We start from the raw sequence: 21,138 nt of genomic DNA on the forward strand, positions 1-21,138 counted from the left end.
CAGTATAAACCATTAAGACTACTTATGAATGTAGTATGTCATATTGGTCCTGAGGTGTCAGTAAATGTTCAGTGAGACAAGCACCAGACTTGATCGCCGGAACCACAGGTTTTTATTGCAGGTTCATGTGAGACATGAACACACGTCTATCACTTTTGTGTGCGTTCTAAAGATAGAAAAACAGATAAAAAGAGAATTTTTAAATTAAAATTACTGCACAAAATGGGAGGCACCTATAAAGACTCCAAAATGCTCCTTTTGCATATAATGTGACGTGCATATATCCGTTAACGTTATCATGTCATCATGAATGTGACTGTTACTACATGCGCACCGCATGGATAGAAAACCATAAAACATGGTTGGAGGTGTTTTAATAGCGGCCTTTCTAGGCGGAATAGGTGTGTCCCATTACCTGCGTTAATTAGCTGCCTCTTTTTAGCTGTTTTTCTATCCTTAGAACGCACAGAAAAGAGGACTACACGTGTTCATGTCTCACACAAGGAGTGTGGATGATGGGCAAAATTCCAAAAAGAGTGCACTTTTCCTTTACGTTTTGGAAAGCGGCGCCCATCTGTTATGTCCCTGGTGTCATCCCATAGCCTGCACAATGTGACATAAACAAAGAATAATAGGAGTCTAAAGGTGACTATTGGGGTGTTATTTCATGTCTAGAGGGCTCTAATGATGTTAAAAAGCATATTTAGAAGGCTGTAAATAGGTTTTGCTATATCTTAATGTGTCTTATTTTATCTTATGTTTACTACATTGGCTAACAGGAGTGCAAAGGTGACTATAGGGGTGTTATTTAATGTCTAGAGGGCTCTAATAATGTTTAAAAGCATATTTAGAAGGCTGTAAATAGCTTTTCTATATCTTTATGTGTCTTATTCTCTGTTATTATGTTTACTATATTGGGTAACTGGAGTGTAAAGGTGACAATAATGGTGTTATTTCATGTCTAGAGGGCTCTAATAATGTTAAAACCCGCATTTAGAAAGTCATGAATAGGCTTTCTTTGCTCTAACTCCAAAAATAATGACAAGATAACTACAAAATTCGCTTATGGTGGTCGGGTCTGGCACCAATGAACTGTAATAAACTAGGGACGACTGTACAGTACATGAATGTGTTATACCAGTGGTTCTAAATTGCAACAATGTTTCAAGTTAAACTTCTCAAATATGGTATCTTTAAAGAGACTGGTAACAGTCCACTCCCCCCCCCCCAGGCAAAGCTGGCGCCCCACTGAAAACAACTAGTGGGTCGCGACCCTCCAGTTGACAATCACTGGCGTATCCAATACTACAACCTAAAACAGACTTAGCAGGTTTTGCAGACGGACTCTTTAAATAATATAAAGCAAGTCGGCAATGCAAAGTACATTTATCTGCAAATCCTTTCCAGACAGGGAAACCCCTACAGCCTTCCTAAGTAGTTTAGAAGGGAGGGAGGGGTGCGCTGCTTGGCTGCATCCAACAAATTGTTTTCTGCTGTGACGAAACATTTCTTCCCCTCACGGACGAGCGACATGCAACATCTGAAATGCATTATGGCGCTCGCACACAACTTCATGAGGCCGGCGGGGGCCCGGGCAGGCCGTGGCGTGCATCACTGATCAGTAACCGATCATTTAACAATAGTCATTTGTGTTTACGACTGCTACAAAGCAAGGATGATAACACGATTCGTCCGTTTGAAGCTACGCGTGCGTCTGTGGGTGGCTGACCGCACGCTCGTCTCTCCTCCAGTGACATTGTGCTCTCGGTGTTCTTCACGCAGATGTGCTACAGAGGGGCTCCCAGGACCCAAATATATCAAACAACCTGACACAAAGAGACGTAGTAATGTCACAGTTGAGGGTCTTCAACCACACGTGGCATGTTGAATAACCACAATGTTTAAAAAAAAAAAATGCTGTCCGTGGTGCTGAAGCTTATCAGTCGGCGTTGACCTGTAAGTGCTACTAAGTAAGTACGAATATTTCCTTCATGTCCCTAAATACATTTTTACAAAGTGTGGCCATTTTTAGCCATTTATTGGTCTGCAGCACATTCTAAAAGTATAATGTCACAAATCAGCAGTAATTTTACAAGGACAAAGTTAAAATATTAAGAGGAAAAAGTTGTAATCTAACGTAAAAAAGTTGAAATTTTACAAAAAAAACCCCATCGTAATATTATGAGGAAAAATAACGTCATTTTAGTAGCACAAAGTTGAAATATTATATATAAAATGTATTTTTATAAAAACAAACAAAACAACGAATAAAGTTGTCATTTTGGGGAAATCAGGTTACAGAAAAAGTCATAATGTTACAAGAATAAAGTCAAAATATTATGGGAATAAAAACATAATTACATAATGAAACAGTTGGAAAATTTAAATAAATAAATAAATGGGAAAAAAACACTTCATATGAATAAAGTCCAAATAGCAATGAGGATAAATTCATAATTATGTTAAGGAAATTTACAAGAATAAATAGTTGGGAAATAAAAACCTAGAAATGAAAAAAAGCTAAAATTTTATGACAAAGTAAAAAATATGAAGAGAAAAAAGTTGTAATCTAATGTGAAAAAGTTGCAATTTTACAAGGATAATGTCGTAATACTATGAGGATAAATAACAATTTTAGTAGCAAATAATTGAAATATTTAAAAAAGTTATTTATCGTTAAGTCATAAAATTATGAAAACAAACAAAACTTTGTCATTTTGGGGAAATCAGGTTACAGAAAAAGTCACAATGTTACGAAAAGACACTAAGTCCTCAACTAACGAACACAATTGGTTCCAGACGACCGTTCTTAGGTCCAATTGTTCTTAACTCGGGTAAAAGGTAATATTACCAATGATATAGGTACTACATGTACGTGTATACATATACAGTATATGTGTATGTATGTAAATATGAGTTTGGATGCAGTAGTAATATTAAACCAGGATCATTAATGAAAAAAACAATAATAAAAGTGATATAATAATACGCAATGATAAATGTTATTTACCTTTGAAGAGGAGTGGTCCAGCATACGTCGTTGTGGTGGAAGAGGAGGAGGAGTTATTGAAAAAAAGGACAAATGGTGGTGGTGGTTAGACTCTTCTAAAAGAGGTAGTGTTCTGTGGGTGGTGTAGAATTAAGCAGGCCTATTAACTCTTCATAAACTTTCATCACACGCTCTGTCTGGGTTGTATCATACAGCCACAATGTAGCTTTCTCTCTCCTCCCCTCCTCCCGTCCTCCTCTTGTTCTCCCGCTGTTACTCCCATTAGCAGTGTCACAGTGCCCTCTGCTGGTCAAGCATGTAGCAGTATAAATATGGACTTATAAGACAAAACACATGAAAATATAGACTAGTCGGCTTGTGTTCGTATTTTCGAAAGTTCGCACGTCGGATGTTCGTTAGTAGGGGACTTAGTGTAAAGTCAAAATATTCAGGGAATAAAAACATAATTACAAGAAGAAAATTTACAAAAAAAACCCCTGTAATTTTACACAAATAAAGTCAAAATATCATGTGGATAAAGTCATAATTATGTGAAGGAAATTTACAAGAAAGAGTTGGGAAATTTAAAAAAAAAGTTGTAATTGTATGAAAATAAAGTCAAAATAAGTCGCAATTTTACGAGAATAATGTCATTATTGGAGGAGGAAAAATAACATACTTTTAGTAACAAGCTGTTACTAAGTTATTTATCAAAAGTAATAATAATAATATGAAAACAACAAATAAAGTTGTTATTTTTGGGAAATCAGGTTACATAAAAAGTCACAAGGTTACGAGAATAAAGTTAAAATATTACGGGAAAAAAAGCCATAATTACAAGAAGAAAAGGTACAAGAGGAAATAGTTGGGAAATTTAAAAAACAGTAGAAATGAAAAAACACTGTCATTTTATGAGAATAACGGCAAAATATAAAGAAAAAAAGCAATCTAATGTGAAAAAGTCACAGTTTTAGGAGAATAATGTAATATTAGCAGCATATAGCATAAAGTTGAAATATTAAGCAAAGGTTTTTCTAAAAGTCACAATATTATGAAAATAAACAAAACAATTGTAATTTTTGGGAACTCATGCTACGGCAAGAAAAAAAACTGCAGTAATTTTACACAAAGTCAAAATAATATGGGAATAAAGTCATGATTACGTGAAGGAAATTTACAAGACAAAGGTTGAAACTAGGGATGCTCCAATCAGAGTTTCATGCTCCCGACTACGATCATCCGTGAGTGACATCGGCCGAGTGTCCATGAGCTGCAGCAGCTTCCAGTAAAATTCAAACAAAAAGAAAAAAGGAAAGAACAGACCTTGGAATCATCTTGAAATGATGACTTTGTGAAAAGGAAATGAAACGATGACCAAACCAGACACAACACCTGGATACTTAAACGCTCCAAATGTTAGAACCTTCTTCGTGCACGATCCAGGAAAACTGGTGGGGGTTCTTCCAGTAAGCCAAACTAATTGGTAAAGATGATACATACGCCCAGTCGCAATTGAAAGAATGTTGCCACAAATATAAATCAATTAGAGATGCACAGTATTTTTTTTCTCAAGCCGACACAGATAACTTTATGCTCATCCACACTTGACTTGTAATATCACAACTTTTTCCTCCAACTTAATTTTCCAAAAATTGCAACTTTATTCTTTGTTTAGTTACTAATATTGCAAAAAGTACTGTGGATTTTTTTTATATTAATATTATGACTTTACTGTAATATTTCTTCTTTATTCTGCTAATATTACTGCTCTTTTTTCATTTTTTGTTAGTTTTCTTGTTTAATTGTATTTTCAAAATGTGCCTACCGAGGTCAGGACAAGAGGACTATAGAGCGGGAGGAGCCACCTGGCCTGGCCCAGCAAGGTGCACTGTATTCGGGCGCACGCTCCGAGAACCCTGTGTGCCGGCACGGAGGTCTCGAGCAAACCTTTTGCACTTTTGAAACACCGCGGCGCTGGCTATTGAGGGTTTTTTTCCCCTCATAGCGGAGCATTTGGTACAACGAGGGTTAGGGTTAGGGTTAGGGTTTGGGGCTAGGGGGTTAGGGGGTTAGGGTTAGGGTTACAGCAACACATCACCAGTAGGGTGCAACTAACCTGTCTCAGGACGGTCTAATCCCAGCTCAGTTTACAAGTGCGCTCAGGGGAAGTTACGACAGACCGTTAACGTCACAGGCAGGAGAAAAAGGAGCGCTTGATTTGCTCACAGGCACAGTTACGGGTAATCTCGCCTCATTGGAGCATTTTTTTTTAAATTATCGGAGCTACAGTATTTTTTTACGTTATTGGATTTACCGGTATGGCTTCATATCGTGCACCCCCACTGCTGATGACTGAAAGCTGAATAAATAAATTGATAAGCACCTCCTGGAAAGATCCAAGCATCATTCACTTTATAAAAATGTGCTATTACAGTACATGCATATGTGTTGCTCTGCTGTATGTTTAATACGACATATTACAGTCATGAACTTTTCCGTGCTCAGCAATGGGAGGAGACAGAAAAACCAGGGGGTGAGGGGGAAGGGGTGTGTGTGTGTGTGTGTGTGTGTGTGTCAGACCCCCCCCCTCACCTTCGACCAGACACACATAAATGCACACAGTTCTTCAAAGCCGAGTGGTCTCCATAGACGTCCAATCACACTAAGAGATGACATGTGGGCAGGAGGGCGGGGGTTTGCAGCAGATAAATAAGGTGAAAGCAGAGACGAGGATCGAGTCCACACAGCTGATAGAGACAGGCAAGGGAGAGAGGGAGAAAAGAGAGAGGGAGGGAAGAAGAGGCCAAGAAAGAGAGGGCGAGAGAGAGAGCTACAGAAGGCGACGCTCTGCTCGGAGCGCTCACACAAGGAGCGACCACGGCCCCGCTTACACTTTCAAAGTCTGGATTCTTTCACCTCTTGCTTTGTCTCGGATTTCTGTGGACATTTTGTTTTCAAAGTTTTTTTTTGTTTTGTTTTTTTGGTACTGGCTGAACTTTTTGTTGTGGTACCGAAGCGGTGGACCATCTCTCACCACCTCCTGGGACTGGAAGAGAGCGGTGCGGGGACTGGTGTTTGATTCTGTATCAATGAACTTGAGGGTTTTAAGTGTGTGAGGACGACTGGGAGTGAAGTGTTGGAGGGAGGACGAAGGCGCCCCCCTGCCCTCCAGTTGCTCAGGCTGAGGTGATCTGACTTATGGATGTCAAAGCATTCCTAAAGAGCTCCTGAGGAATAAACAAACAGCGCCGAGAAGCGTCCATCGTACTCTGGTACAAAAGGTGGTGGTTGTGGGTTGGAGGAGGGGGCCTCTCCTGCTCTTGTTCCCTCTCCCTGCCGCTCATCTCAGCATGCCCCAGCCCCTGAGCACCTCCACAGCTCCTCCAGCTCCACTACCATGTGTAGATGGACAGTGACACAAGGTGCACCCGTCGCCTGGCTCTCCTCCCACCCCTGCCACCGCAGCTACGCAACCTCCACGCGCCTACTCCCCCTCGCTTTCCTTCTCTTGCTCCTCCTGCTTGGACCCTCCTCGTCCTCGCCCCAGCCCTCTCCTCCGCCGCTGAGTTTCAACCAGAGCCACCATGCCGGAGGAGGGAGCCCGCCCCAGGAAACCCCGACATCCTCCAGCTCACCGTCGCCCCTGCACGCCTCCTCTGCCAGATTGCCGCGGGCGACAAACCTGTCCTTGTCCTCCTCTGCCGTGGCAGGGCGCCACGTGCGCAGCAGCTACAACCACCTGCAGGGAGACGTCCGCCGGCGAAAACTCTTCTCCTACCAGAAGTTCTTCCTCCGCATCGACAAGAAGGGGAAAGTCAACGGCACCAAAAGTGAGGACGATCCGTACAGTAAGTCACTTTCACCTGATTGGTTCTGGCATTTGAAAGGAAATATTGAGTTCCCAAGTTACTATAAGTACAACCGGTCAACATCCATCATACACGTAAAAAAGGAAGTCTCTCCATCTTTGAGGGGACATCATCAACCGGGGGGATACTTAAAAATGGGGATCCAGGAGAACTTGTACTACGGAGGAGGTGAGCATGCATGGACACGCAGATCCACCTGTTGGGCCGTGAGACCGACAGGCGGATTGGTGCGACGTCTGCAGAGGGAGCCGAGCCGAAAGGTAAAGCTCTCAATTTACCGGTCAGTCTGCTTTCCCACCCTCACCTATGAGCTTTGGGTAGTGACCGATGGCGGGTACAAGCGGCCGAAATGAGTTTCTGCCATAATGTGGCCGTGCTCTGCCTTAGAGATAAGGCGAGAAGCACTGTCAACCAGGAGAAACTCTGCTGCGCTACGCCTTCGCATTAAGAGGAGCCAGATGAGGTGGCTCAGGCATGTGGTCAGGATGCCTCCCTGGGGAGGTGTTCAGGGCACGTCCGACCGGTAGGAGGCCTCGGGGAAGACCCAGGACACGTTGGAGAGACTATGTCTATTAACAGGCCTGGGAACGCCTCGGGATCCGCCGGGAGGAGCTGGACGAAGTAGCCGGGGAGAGGGAAGCCTAGGCTCCCCCATGACCCGACCTCAGACAAGAGGAAGAAGATGGATGGATGGATGGATGGATGGATGGATGGATGGATGGATGGATGGACTAAGCACATCCTCCTTTTGTCAGCACCGCTGTTTAAATCCCCAGTTTTCACAGTAAAACTAAATGCAGATGCGTCCTTGGCAAGGAGGTCATTAGAGCAGGGATACCAAGCAACCTATATAAAGAGTTATCACTGGGGGGGCACGATAATTATCGGGCTGATATGAGAGAATTATGAGGTCATACCGATAAATCCGATGTTTAGATAACCGATCATTTAAAAAAAACACTCCAATGAGGCGAGATTACCTCTACTGTGCGGTGCTTCTTTTGCTCTCCTGCCTGTGACTTCAGCGTCCTGACGCAACTTCCACCTTGCTGGGCCACGCAAGGTGGCTCCTCCCACTCTGTAGTCCGGTTCTCCAGACCTCTGTAAGCACATTTTAAAAATACAATTAAACACAAAAACTAACAAACAATGAAAAAAAGAGCAGTAGATTTAGCGGAATAAAGTAGAAATATTAAAATAAACAATAATGTGAAAAAAAATCACAATTTCTGCAATCGTTTTTGCAACATTAGTAACTAGACAAAGAATAAAGGTGCAATTTTTGGAAAATTAGGTTGGGGAAAAAGTTACTATTATATTACTATTACTATGATATTACTATTATTGTGATATTATGTAATATTAATATTATTATTAGAAGTCCAAATGTTATGGGAATAACGTCACAGTGTTATGACAAAAAGTACCGTAATAGTAACTCCTCAAGCTCCATACCTGACCTCCGTATCATCACACCGGTTGCTCGGAGCGTGTGCCCGACTACAGTGCACCTTGCTGGGCCTCGCCAAGTGGCTCCTTCCCCCTCTATACTCTGGTTCACCTGATAGTAGTGATGTGTTAGTAGTAATGTCTCCATATTTGATTAGGACAGATTAATCAAACCCTTATTTGTTCCAGTCTGTCTTACCTCCTGGTGTGCACAAACTACACTTAATTCTATATTTAAAAAGTAGATAGAAAAAGGTTATCGGTATCGGTCTGGAGAAACAGAAAGTTATCGCTATAGGTTTGGAAAAAAAGAAGATATCGTGCATCTCTAGTTATCACGCTACAGACAAAAAAAGAAACATCTTCATGTAAACACATCTGGGAGCTAGACGGCCCGTCTTCTGGCCTGCGAGGCTGAGAACAGCTCCACGGCCTGAGGTGCTTTTGGGGGGAGAGGTGAACAAGTGAACGATGTGAACTCCGCATTTTTCGAAGCCATTGCGACGCATCTACCTGTACTTGAATGCCTGCCGTAGGCGTGTCTTCCTGCACAGATGGTGACGAGTTGCACACCTTCGTACGCGTCAATGCTTCTCCTGCCGAGCGCGTGCACGCAGATGGACGTGTGCACGGACACAGAGAGGCCAGTCTTGCACATGGTCTCCATATGGCAAAGCCCACTTTTATTAGGGCCTGGTCCAGTGTGAATGTGTGTGTGTATGTGCCACTCAGACACCAAGGCTCTGCCAGACATGGCTGAAGGAATTTCAATTAGCGTCTTTTCCTCCCTCCTCCTGCTTGCAGTCGCACACACACTCACTCAACTTTGATGGTGCAACAAGCCGCTAAGCGTAATGGCATCAGGTCATGGCATGAGCGGCCCAATCCATCAGAGGACAGAACCTTCTAGATTGGACTATAAATCAGAAGTTATCTTCTGGGCTTATTAGGTTTTTTAGCCTCACGTTCTGCAAGTGGGAATGATTTAAGGACGGGGATGAATCATGCTTTGACGTATGCTCACATCTGCGCACAAGCTTGCATGTATGTTTACGCTAACACACCACCTCCAGCTATTTAGCATGCGCTCCAAACAAATGGCTCCCTTCATCAAATAAAAGTCGAGGCTACATACGGCACCGTCCCCCTGAGTGAGAACGCTGATGTTGTGGCGATGTTCCACATGATCATTTGGCAACGTGACCCTTCCTTGACGCGGCGCACATCTGTTCTACGTTGTCAATTAGCTTGTTTGTAAAAAAAAAAGAAAAAAAAAAAGCCATATAGATACATTCATGTATGTATGCATGCATCCTACATAGGGTCGGGGCTGCCGGTGCCAAGAGAGCTTCAAAAGCCTCCATGTACTGTAAATGCAAAAATGTGTTCTTTTGAGGCCGATTCCTGCTCATTAAAAACACATGGCGGGTAAGACAGCGCAAAAAAATAGCTTTCACACACACTAAATGTAACATACAAGCAAAAATGCAGCATGTCTCCGCCGCACAAACTCAGGTGTCTAAAAGTTCAAGGAAAAGTGCACTTTTTGGGGGGAATTTTGACCATCATCCACAATCCTTATGTGAGACACGACCGCGCACCGCACTCTTTCTCCTTTCTGGTATAAAAACAGCTCAAAAGAGGCAGCTAATTAATGCAAGTAATGGGACACAGCTATTCCTCCTAGAAAGGCCGCTATTAAAACACCTCCAACAAGGTTTTATGGTTTTCTATCAATGTCGTGAGCATGTAGTACATGCAGGTACATTCATGATAACATGTAATACTTACAGTATTTTCGTCATTTTTAAGCATTAGCAGAACAAAGTCAAAATATTACGAAAACAAGTCACATTGTGAAAAGAAAAAAGTCACAATTTTACAAGTAAACTGTAATATGATGCGGAAAAATGTCATTTTAATAGCATAAAGTTGAAATATTTTTTAAAAAATTTTGTTTTTTTAAGTCATAATATTATGATGAACAAGCAAACAAAATAAAGTTGTAATTTTTGGAAAATAAGTTTGGGGAAAATGACAATATTATGGGAATAAAGTCAAAATATCACGAGAAGAAAATGTACGAACATTATTTCAGAAAATTTTTGAAATATTCGGACAATTAAATAAAAAAAAAACAGCAAAAATTGGAGTGAAGATGAAAGAGTGAAGTTGATACAAATAATATACAAATAATATACAAATAATATACTTTTTCACCTATTCGGCAAAACTGGGATGCAGTTTTTTTCTTGAAATACAGATGACTTCTTAGCATATCTACATGTGTTGCTTTACAAAATATATCAAAATGGCAAAAAAAGTCATTTCAGTAGCAAAAAGTTGAAATACTAAAGAAAAAAAGATTTTTAAAAAAAGAAAAATGATAAAGTTGTAATGTTTTGGAAAATTAAGTTGCGGAAAAAGTTACACTCCGGGAATAATGTAAAAATATTACGGGATATATCTCATATTATAAGAAGAAAATCTACATTTTACGAGAATAAACTTCTGATATTATGAGGAAAAATCATGTCATTTTGGTAGCAAAGAGATTAAATACTGAAGAAAAAATATGATTTTTTGTTTTAAGGTGTAACCTTAGGAGAAACAAAAAAAAAACAAACGTTATAATATTTGTAAAATAAGGTTGGAGAAAACTGTTATACTATGGGAATAAGGTCAAAATATTATGCGTATAAAGTTATAATATTGTGAGAAGAAAGTTTACAGGAAAAAAAGTTGAAATAGTTAAAAATAATTTTAAAAAACAACACAGAAAAAAAAACCTGTAATTTTACAAGAAGGAAGTCAAAATATTAAGAGAAAAAGTCATATTGTAAAAATAAAAAAGTCGCAATTTTACAGGAACAAAATTGTGATATTATGAAGAAAAATCTTTATTTTCGAAGCATAGAGTTGAAAATTTACAGGAAAAAAATGGATGTAGCAGAAATGGAACAAACAGCTGCCAAGAGATTATTTTTCTGCATACATCTCATATAAGCGTCTTTCTTTGTAGTGCGGTTGTCAAGCTCTCATAGTCTGGGGGGGTGGTGTTGGGGGGGAGGGGGTTCAGCTTGCAAATGAGCGTCATTAGATGGAGTCAGAGGTGATGAAGACGGTTTAGGCCCAGCACCCGGGTCAAGCATCTCCTCCACAACTTGAATTTTCTAATCATGTTGTCAGAGCCAAGAGCAGTACATCACTCCCGGGGTTTACGGCCGCCATCCTTAACGTGTGGCCGCGCCAGCCGCACATTTCAAAGTTAGAGCGTCAAACCTGCTGCCCCCGCTGGTGGGAACGTATTGAAGGTGGCACACTTTATGGCACCTCTCGCATTCAGATTTAGGGGACGTTTTTCCACCTCCGTGCTAATTGCGCCACCCCGCCGCCTCGCAGTTTAACCTTTACCTAGCGACCCCCAGTTAGGAGGATTTGTTCAAGGAAAAATGGCTCCACGTGGTGCATGAAGTGGTGAATTTCTACTCTATCTTAAAGTAAGGCTGAATGAAGCGCGAGTCCAAATCCTTTTTCTTGCTTCCTTTGAGTTTACTCTTAGATTAAATTTATATTCTAACCCAGGGATGTCCAAAGTGTGGTGTGTAAAGTGCTATCCAAATAAAACGTATTTTTATTATTACAATTATTACTATTATTAATAATAATAACAATAATAATAATAATAATAATAATAATAATAATAATAATAATAATAATAATAATTATTATAATAAATATTATTATAATAATAATAATAATAATAATAATAATAATAATAATAATAATAATTATTATTATTATTATTATTATTATTATTATTATTATTGTTATTATTATTATTATTATTATTATTATTATTATTTTATTGTATTATTATTTATCATATATTATTTGTTTATATTACTTATATATTTGTTTTTTTCTTTATTTTATTTCTTATTTATTTTATTATTTTATTTATTATGATTGTTATTATTTAAAAGTCGCATTGTAATGGACAAAAGTCGCAATTTTACAAGACCAAACTCTTAATATTATGAAGAGAAATAACGTTGTTTTAGGAGCATAAAGTTGAAATAAGAATAAGAATAAGAAAAAATAATATTTTTTTTTAAGTCATAATATTATGAGAAAAACACAAAACAAAATAAAGCTGCAATTTTTGGAAAATTATGTTGGGAAAAAGTTTATATATTAAAGACTATAGGAATACGGTAAAAATATTGTGAAAATAAAGTCAGAATATTGTGAAAAGAAAATTTATACGAAAAAATTTGAAAAAGTTAGAAAATAAAAAAAAACTGCAGAAATGGGGAAAAAACAGCTGTAATTTTATGAGAATAAAGCCAAAATATTAGCAGACAAAAGTCGTATTGGAATGAAAAAAAAGGTTGCGATTTTACAAGACCCAACTTATAATATTATGAAGAGAAATAATGTTTTTTTTGGGAGCATAAAGTTGAAATATTAAAGAATTGTTTGGGGTTTTTTAAGTCGTAATATTATTACAAAGAAACAAAACAAAAAGTTGTATTTTTTTTTTTTTTTGCAATTTTATAAGACCAAACCAGCAATATTATGAGAACAAATAACTTCATTGTAAATATTGAAATATTAAACAAAAAAAGTCACTTGTTTTTAAGTCGTAATATTATGAGAAACAAACAAAACAAAAAGTTGTAATTTTTGTGAAATTACGTTGGGAAAAATTCTAATAACATAACATGATAATAAAGTCAAAATATTATATAGATATCGATATATAATCTATGATATATCTATGATCTAATCGATACATAATATTATGAGAAGAAAATATACAAAGATTGTTTAAGAAAAATGTTGAAATTTGAAGTTGATATTAATAATAGTAGGGATATCCAATAATATAGGTCCGCCGATGTTGGCATAAAAATTCAATATCGGTATCGGGTTTTTCCTTATAATGAAAAGGGATAATTAAAAACTGCTGTATGTATGGCCTATGGGCTCCCGTACTTGCCGTTATTGAAGCGGCAACACGTGGAAATACTTTGTCACGTCCTGTGTTATTCCTCGTAATCGGAACTTGTGCATAAATAGATAGCTAGATAGATAGCTAGGATATACAGTATGTTACACATATCAGTATCGGTTGACATCGGAATCAGAAATTGAGAGTTGGACAATATCGATTATCGTCAAAAAAGTAAATAATGGGTTTTTTTCACCTAAATGCCAAAGCTGAGATGCACTTTTTTCTTGAAGTATATACAACTTGGTAGCATATCTTTACAAAATATCAAAGTGGCATTTTTCACTATGTGGCCCTCGCTGGAGGAAAAACCTTTGCACACCCCAGCTCTAACCCCTAACGTCCCCCTTTTCAAAACATGTAACACATCGTCCAACGTGGTCTAACATGTCTATTCTGTTATGTCTGTAGGACGCTTGGTTCTTCTCTGTGGGGGTGTTCTCGTGGGAACACGTATCAGTGTGGCCTCATAAAAGAGAGTTATGGGGCGCTAGGGGACGCGGCAGAGGTTAGTGTCAGCGTTGCTTTGGCTTCAAAGTTACTCTGACATCTTCATGGACTCCTCTCTCGGTAAATTAAAGTGGCGTGCAAACGTCACTGGGGCGAGCCGGCTCGCTCCGAAAACACTGAAGCCGTGGTCGAGTCCAGCGAAAGCTGCCAAAGTCAACAATTACATTCAGCTGTGCTCTGAAAACATACACTAAAACCTAAACTACCTGCACGCTCCTCACTGCGCTAGCCTCGCTTTCATTTGCTGTCAGCTTGCACACATTGTGAGGGACGTAGTCCACTGATTAGTTGAGCTGATAGAAATAATGCAGCAATGATGACGCAGCATCACCAGACAATCTGCTAAGATTGCTCTGATGTTATCCTTATACTGCTACCCTACACTAGAGGACATACACTCCTGATCGCAATCTTAAGACCGGTTGAAAATTTGCAAGAATTGACATTTTTCCCTGTTGAAACCCCCCAAAAAAGTGGGTTGTGGGCATGCTTGACGTCAGCGTTTCAAGGAGGCTAGTGGGAATGTTCCTTCAGGTGGTGAAGATGGCTTCACGGAGGACATCCACTGTCTGGAACTGATAAACTTCCCTTGCCTTCCATCCCCAAATGTTCTCCATTGGATTTAGATGAGGGGAACAAGCAGGATGTTCTAAAAGAGTGGGCGAAGCCAGTCATTATCACACAGACGAGGGCCTACAGTGATGAGGGATGCCCCCTGCGACATCTCCACATAGCCGGCTGCCGTTTGACGCCCCCGCGCAACCTGAAGCTCCATTCTTTCATTGAAGAAACATGATGATGGGTTTTTGGGTCTACCGCTTGACTTTTTTGTTCCATGAGCCTCAGGATGTTTGAAGAAGTTTGAAATGACCGTCGTACTACATCCAACCTCAGCAGCGATGGCGCGCCGCGAGAGGCTTTGCTGATGCAGCTTAACAATCAAAGAGAGAAAGTTCTTTTCCCAGGCCCAACCCTGGCCAGCAAGTTGCCCATGTCTGGTTTGTACTAAGGCAGGGGCAAAGTGTGTCCCGGGGGCCATTTGCGGCCAGTGGCTGTTTTTTTTATTGGCCCTGAAAATATAGTTATACAAGAAAATTACATTTAAAAAAAATAAACAAAAGCAAAAGTGACAAAATCAGCAGTCATTTTGCATGAAAAAAAATCTAACGAGAAAAAGCCCTAATTGTACGAGAATAATGTCATAATATTATGAGAAAAAAAATCATTTTAGTAGGATAAAGTTGAAATATTAAAGACGAAATTTAATTTTTCTAAGTTGTGACATGATGAGAAACAACCAAAAACAAAATACAATTTTAATTCTTGGAAAATTAGGTTGGGGAAAAACTTACAACGTCATATATAATAATTATATAAGTTGTGGGAATAAAGTTGTAATATTACAAGAAGAAAGTTAAAATAGCTTAAAAAAACAACAGCAGAAATAGAAAAAAACAGCTGTAATTTTACAAGAATAATGTCAAACTATTAAGAGAAAAAAGACGTAACAAGAAAAAATGGTGCAATTTTAACTTTTTAATTTTAACAATTTTAAGACTAAAATCGTAATATTATGAGATAAAATAACATAATTTTAGTAGCATTGAGTTTTAAATATTAAAGAAAAAATATGTTAAAGTCGTACTTTTATGAGGCAGTAACAAAACAAAATAAAGTTGTCTTTTTTTTTTTAATTAGGTAGGAAAAAAAGTGGTAATATTACGGGAATAAAGTCAACACGCTGTCATCGTGAGGAGAAGGAACGTTCGTGTGGGGAAGCATTTCCCTGGCGGGCCACTCCATCGTGGCGGAAAATAGTTGTCGAAAAAACTCCTCTCGTACGGAGTGTGAATGGAAGCCAGCAGGGTTAGCTTAGTTTAGCAGCCCGTGCTAGCGCGGCTGTATGAGTGTGTTGACGCCGTGTTGTGGTTGACCGCTTGTTAATCCAAACGACGCTCATCGATGTTGTGCAAGTTCTGAGTGAAATAAGGACGAGAGGCGCGTTTACTCTTGTGCCCGAAAGCCGTCAGTGGGCTTTCTCAACACACGTGACACACTTCCGGCCTTCAAAATAAGAGCACTGTTTGCCACATCCTGTCTACTTGTGTAAACAAAATAAGGTTGTCATTAAAAAAGTATCTTACATTAAGTCAGTGGTTGTCAATAATTTCCTGCCATACCCCCTAGGGGGCAGAAATGTTTTCAGCCCCCACTCCGATTTGAAATGTGGACTGAACTCGAAAGTGAAACCAGGAAAATGCAACTAAATGGAGAGCTGTGAAGCATGCAAGCGTATTCAAGAGTCAAATTGCATGTGGAGTACCATAAATGTGTACATGTTGGCAGCTCCCCACCTCTCACGCGCCCAGGGGGGGCCCGCCCCACTATTTGAGAAGCCCTGTATTAAGCAAATTTGATGAATCATGTCAGGGAATTTGTCATCTTTTAGGTTTCACCTGAGTAGACGTTGTACTTGTTTTGAAATGAAGCAGGAGTCTGGATCAAATTATGCCACTTGTGATTCATCCCTGACTGATTTTGTTTTACCGGAACCTGGTGAACAAACAGTATTAATATGATGAAAGGAGGCACGCAATACCCATCATCCTTTCATGTGCTTTTACTGGAAGCGGAATGCCGAGGCTTTGTACTGTACGTGCGCAATCTACACACCAGGAAAATATCTGCTGTAGCATCATTTACCTACAAATGGAACACAAAATATGTTGTAGAATATAGTGAATAAATCCATCTGCAGTATGTCGGTCCCACCACGTGGGTGAGGGAGAATGTACGGCTGCACGAGCGCCCTTTAACCCCCTCGACGTCACGTACGAGGTCGTTTAAGGTGCATCTGGCTTCGGACGTCTCGCGAGTTGCTGCTGTGAAAAATGAGCAAATAGGAGATTATTATGCCAAAGAATGTTGAGTTGGTGGGAAGCCTTTTTATTGTTTATGCTACGCGGAGGACGCTTGGAGGCTATCATCGTTTTGTAAACACGCGGGGTTAGGCGGAGGCGCTCGGGAAATTTCCGGCCAAAAGAACATCAGGCTTTTTGGTGCTGGGATGGCAAATTTTCACAGATCATCAGAGTGGAGAGTTGGATTGAAGCATTTCTCAGCATAAAAACATCTAAATGACGTAAAACACCTCACCATTCGATGCCATTACGATTCATGCGATGATAAAACGATTATCGATGCATCTTTTTTTTTGTGATCAATAGTTTGTCCATTTTTTCCAAGCGTCATTTTTTTCTGTATATAATTTCTTTTAACTCTCTTTGTTCGACTAAAACAAAGTGTATTTGTAATGATCCACAATTCAAATTTTTAAATTACGATTTTTTGCAATTTGACATTTCTAAAAAAAGAACGAAAAAAACAGCGGCATGGGAACTCCTGGGCGCCAGAGTAAACATATCGGGTAAGTTTACATTCATTTAAACTGACATTTATGTAAGTTTATCTTCAATACTGGCAAGAGTACTCGATCAACGCCGGCTGCTTTTCCTCCTCTGAACTGCTTTGACACCCCCAAATTCCCTCCACATCTGACAGCCAACCAAAACCGTGGGAGACTTGTACAATTCGCTCTGGATGTGAACACGTCGCTCACCGGTGTAGCTGGTCACAGCCGCTCGTCGCCTTCCGTGTGCGTCGCATTGGCGAGGAGTTTTCGCCAATCGCAGTCGTTTGTCGCCTCCCGTCTCTTAGGTGCGCCACCATAAACTGTCCGGGCGGCATCTCCGCTTTCCGTCTTTTTGTTCCGTCAGCATCGGGTATTGACATTTATGAATCATTTAATAATTGTCAATGTTCGCATCACGACGCATCTAAGAATCGATTATTTCCCCCACCCCTAGCCACTAGGTGTCAGTAATGTTACATTGATGAGACAATAGCCACTCACTGCAGGAAGTGCTGTACAGAAACAGGAAGTCAAAAAGTAACTGCAGTAACAAGATGGAACTCTCCCAAAGCTAGCATGTGTGAGTCTATATCAGGAGTGTCCCGGGTCATTTGCGGCCAGCGAATGTTTTTTTTTTTTTTTTTTAATTGGCCCAGGGCATATTCTAAAAATATTTTTTTATTTAAATGTTATTTAAATATAATTTAAATTTATTATTTAGAATGAATACATAAACAAATAAAAATATATTTACTTATTTAACAAGAAAAAAACAACAGCAAAAACTGAAAAATCTGTGATAATTTTACAAGAATAGTCAAAATATCAAGAAAAAAATAGTTGCAATGTAATGAGAAAAAGCCGTAATTTTACAAGAATAACTGTAATATTATGAGGGGGAAAAATTTAGAATATTATGGTAATAAAGTCATAAAAAAGTCATAATATTATGGGAATAAAGTCATAACATTATGGGAATAAAATTATAATATTAAGGGAATAAAGTCAAAATATCATGGCAATAAAGTCATAATATTATGACGAGAACATTTACAAGATTATTTAAGAAGAAAGTTGAAATATTTGGAAAATTAAAATAAAACATAAAAGCAAAAACGGGGTGGAAAAAAAGCAAAGACTTAAAACTGACTACACTTTTTCACTTTTTTCTTGAAATACTGTATTTCCAGTCTAACATTGCTTTACAAAATATCAAAGTGGCAAAGTTGCATCCTTTCACTGTTCACTATGTGGCCCCCGCTGGAGAAAAGCTTGAACCCCTCCGTGGTAAAGCGTAGGACGTGCAACTCTGTCTTCCAATTAACTAAAGCGGCACTTCCCTTCTTTATGTTTGCAGCTCTTGGCGTTGGCATCCATCCTTTGTAGAGTAAAAGCCTTGAAGACGCTATTACTTTCACTCATGCGTATTTTTATCCCACCTGTCTGTCCCTCTGCACTGGGAGTGTAGTACCGAAAGTGTCATTGTTAAAAGCGGTAGAACGAATGGCCAGTCAAGCCAGTAAAGCAGTGGGAGGTGGAGAACGGCATCTGTGATGGATAACATCCAGGACTGCTGCCATACACACACCACCTGCTTCCCTCGCTGCGCTAACACTCGTGTAGCCTGCATGAAAGTGGGACTCTTAATGGAGTCATCAAAGTTAGCGCTGAGGGCTCCCAGTTAAGTCCGGAGGAGCATCTGGACAGCCGGCCTGGAAGAACAGAGCGGCCAGGAATGCCAGCTAATTATCCCCCGTGCATGTGTTTATGTCTGCACTGCATCTGTGTCAAAATATTAAAAGAAAAAAGTTATCATGTAACGAGAAAAAGTCCCAATTTTATGAGAATAACAATGTAATATGCATGAATAAAGAATAAAGAATAAAGCCAAATATGAAGAGAAAAAAGTTGTAATCTAATGAGAAAAAGTGGTAATGTGTGTGTGTGTGCATGTGTGAGAGAACGCTGGTCATGTTTAACAACTGTTAAACTTTCCATGTTTTATTGCATATAAATTGTGTGGAAACGTGGACTGCCACTTGCCAGTGAGCTGACAATATATATTTTAAAAAATACTTAAAAACTGTTTAATATAAATGAACTCTGACCTAGTATAGTTGAAAGGTCGGTATTGTGAGGTTGTTTTTTTTTTTTTAAACGTGACGACAAGTCTAAATAATGTATTGTATGAATGTAAATATATGGTATATAGATACATATGTAGCTTATTATTTACGCACAACAAATAGTTTGAAAATGATTTAAAACATCATAGAAATGCTTCATTGTGCTTTATTTTGATAAGTATGCACTGGAATTGCCTGTCTGTCTTGCTGGCACTTGCGCACGTCTTGTTTTGACTTTCACTTTGTTTCTTATTATCCAGAAAATGAACAATAGCCCGTAAAGTGTGTAGCCAATTGACGACAGCGTGTCACATACCACGTTTCAATCTCATTCACTTTCTGGCATCTTTGTTTACATGCCTGGCTGGCAGTGCGGGGATTGGAACACCAATGTAGGTTAAACCTTCAACATGAAACACTTTTAATACACAGCATAAGCATCAAAAGTACTTGTACTTACTTATTCATATGACTCACACAAGGCAATGAAGAACTTCATGCCGCGTCTCCTTTCTGCTACGACGGTGAGCTCTGTGCTATGAGGCGTTCAGGTGCGCTCGTAATTGTGAATGTTGGACGCTAATTGTTTTTCATTTTTATTCACGTGTCCCCAAATACAGTTGGCGTACTCCTGGGGGTAAATAAAGTGTTGCACATTGATGTATCTATTTATTTTCTTATTAAATCATTGTTGATGTTTATTGTGAAAAGTCATTAACATGATCAGTGTATGAATATCATTAATTGTGAATAATAAGATGTAGTTTAAGGTGAATTGAGCTAATTGGCTATTTCAGAAGTGTGTATCAAACTGGTAGCCCTTTACATGAATCAGTACCCAAGAAGTAGCTGTCGGTTTCAAAAAGGTTGGTGACCCCTGCAATAGAGACTTACTTTCTCATGTTTTGGACGGCATCGGTTGTTTGGGTGATGGAAAATGGAAGACATTTGTTTTCCGCCGTTTTGTGAGGATCCTCAGCGTGTTTTTTTGTGTCGCTGCTTGGAATGCGCGATGGGGTTGGCTCGTGTTGAACTTCCTCGGTACTGTGCCACCTTGGGGGACTTGTTTAGCACATAACATGTTTAGCACTCTGCTGCGGCGTCTGTTTTGGTGGGGTGCTCGTCTGTCCTGTTCCTCCCTTGTTAGAACTGTTGTCATGTTCACGTGGGGCCTGCACGCTGCTGGATAGACGTGCCGGGACGTAGTCTGGAATGGGCTAATTAATCGATTAATCGGACTAAAAATGCGGCTCTTTTATCCTTCCGCTGTGGCTCCAGCTGGTTTATGCTTCTGTATAATCACTACTCAATCTCTTCTGACGTCGTCATGAGCCTTTCATAGCTCTGCGTGGGAGTTGAGCGTGTGCCATGCAATTCTCCGCCAAAATGCCAGGGACAGTGTTTTCTGGTGAGTCCGCTTGGTGAGAATCCATGATGCTGGTCAACTACTTGTTAGCTTCCTTTTGTCGCTAATGAACAGGGGCAACGAAAGGGGCATGGAGAGTGGTACTGGAACTGCAACTAATCAATGTGTTACAACATTAAGTGGGTTTTAATTTCATGGAAATCGGCCCAAATGGCTCTTTTGATTCTAAAGGTTGCCGACCCCTGGGTTAGGACATAGATCAGGGGTCGGCAACCTTTATATCAAAAGAGCCATTTGGCCCATTTTCATTAAATTAAAACTCACTTGGAGCCACAAAACCTAAATTGTAGGTAACGTTACGTATATAGCTTCCTTAAGCACATTGTTCCTTTTCTGGCTT

General features: G+C 39.5%; 1 protein-coding gene across 1 annotated transcript in view; it reads left to right on the top strand.

The window, feature by feature from the left end:
- The first annotated feature begins 5,748 nt into the window (after nucleotides 1-5,748).
- The window catches only part of fgf10a (fibroblast growth factor 10a), a 37,667-nt gene continuing 22,277 nt past the window's right edge, over nucleotides 5,749-21,138 (top strand). Inside the window, exon 1 of the mRNA XM_054757853.1 lies at nucleotides 5,749-6,837. Within this exon, the coding sequence (XP_054613828.1) occupies nucleotides 6,387-6,837 (451 nt within the window). The 5' untranslated portion in view covers nucleotides 5,749-6,386. The remainder of the gene's footprint in view (nucleotides 6,838-21,138) is intronic.

Source organism: Dunckerocampus dactyliophorus, chromosome 17, assembly GCF_027744805.1.
Source record: "Dunckerocampus dactyliophorus isolate RoL2022-P2 chromosome 17, RoL_Ddac_1.1, whole genome shotgun sequence".
NCBI lineage: Eukaryota > Metazoa > Chordata > Actinopteri > Syngnathiformes > Syngnathidae > Dunckerocampus > Dunckerocampus dactyliophorus.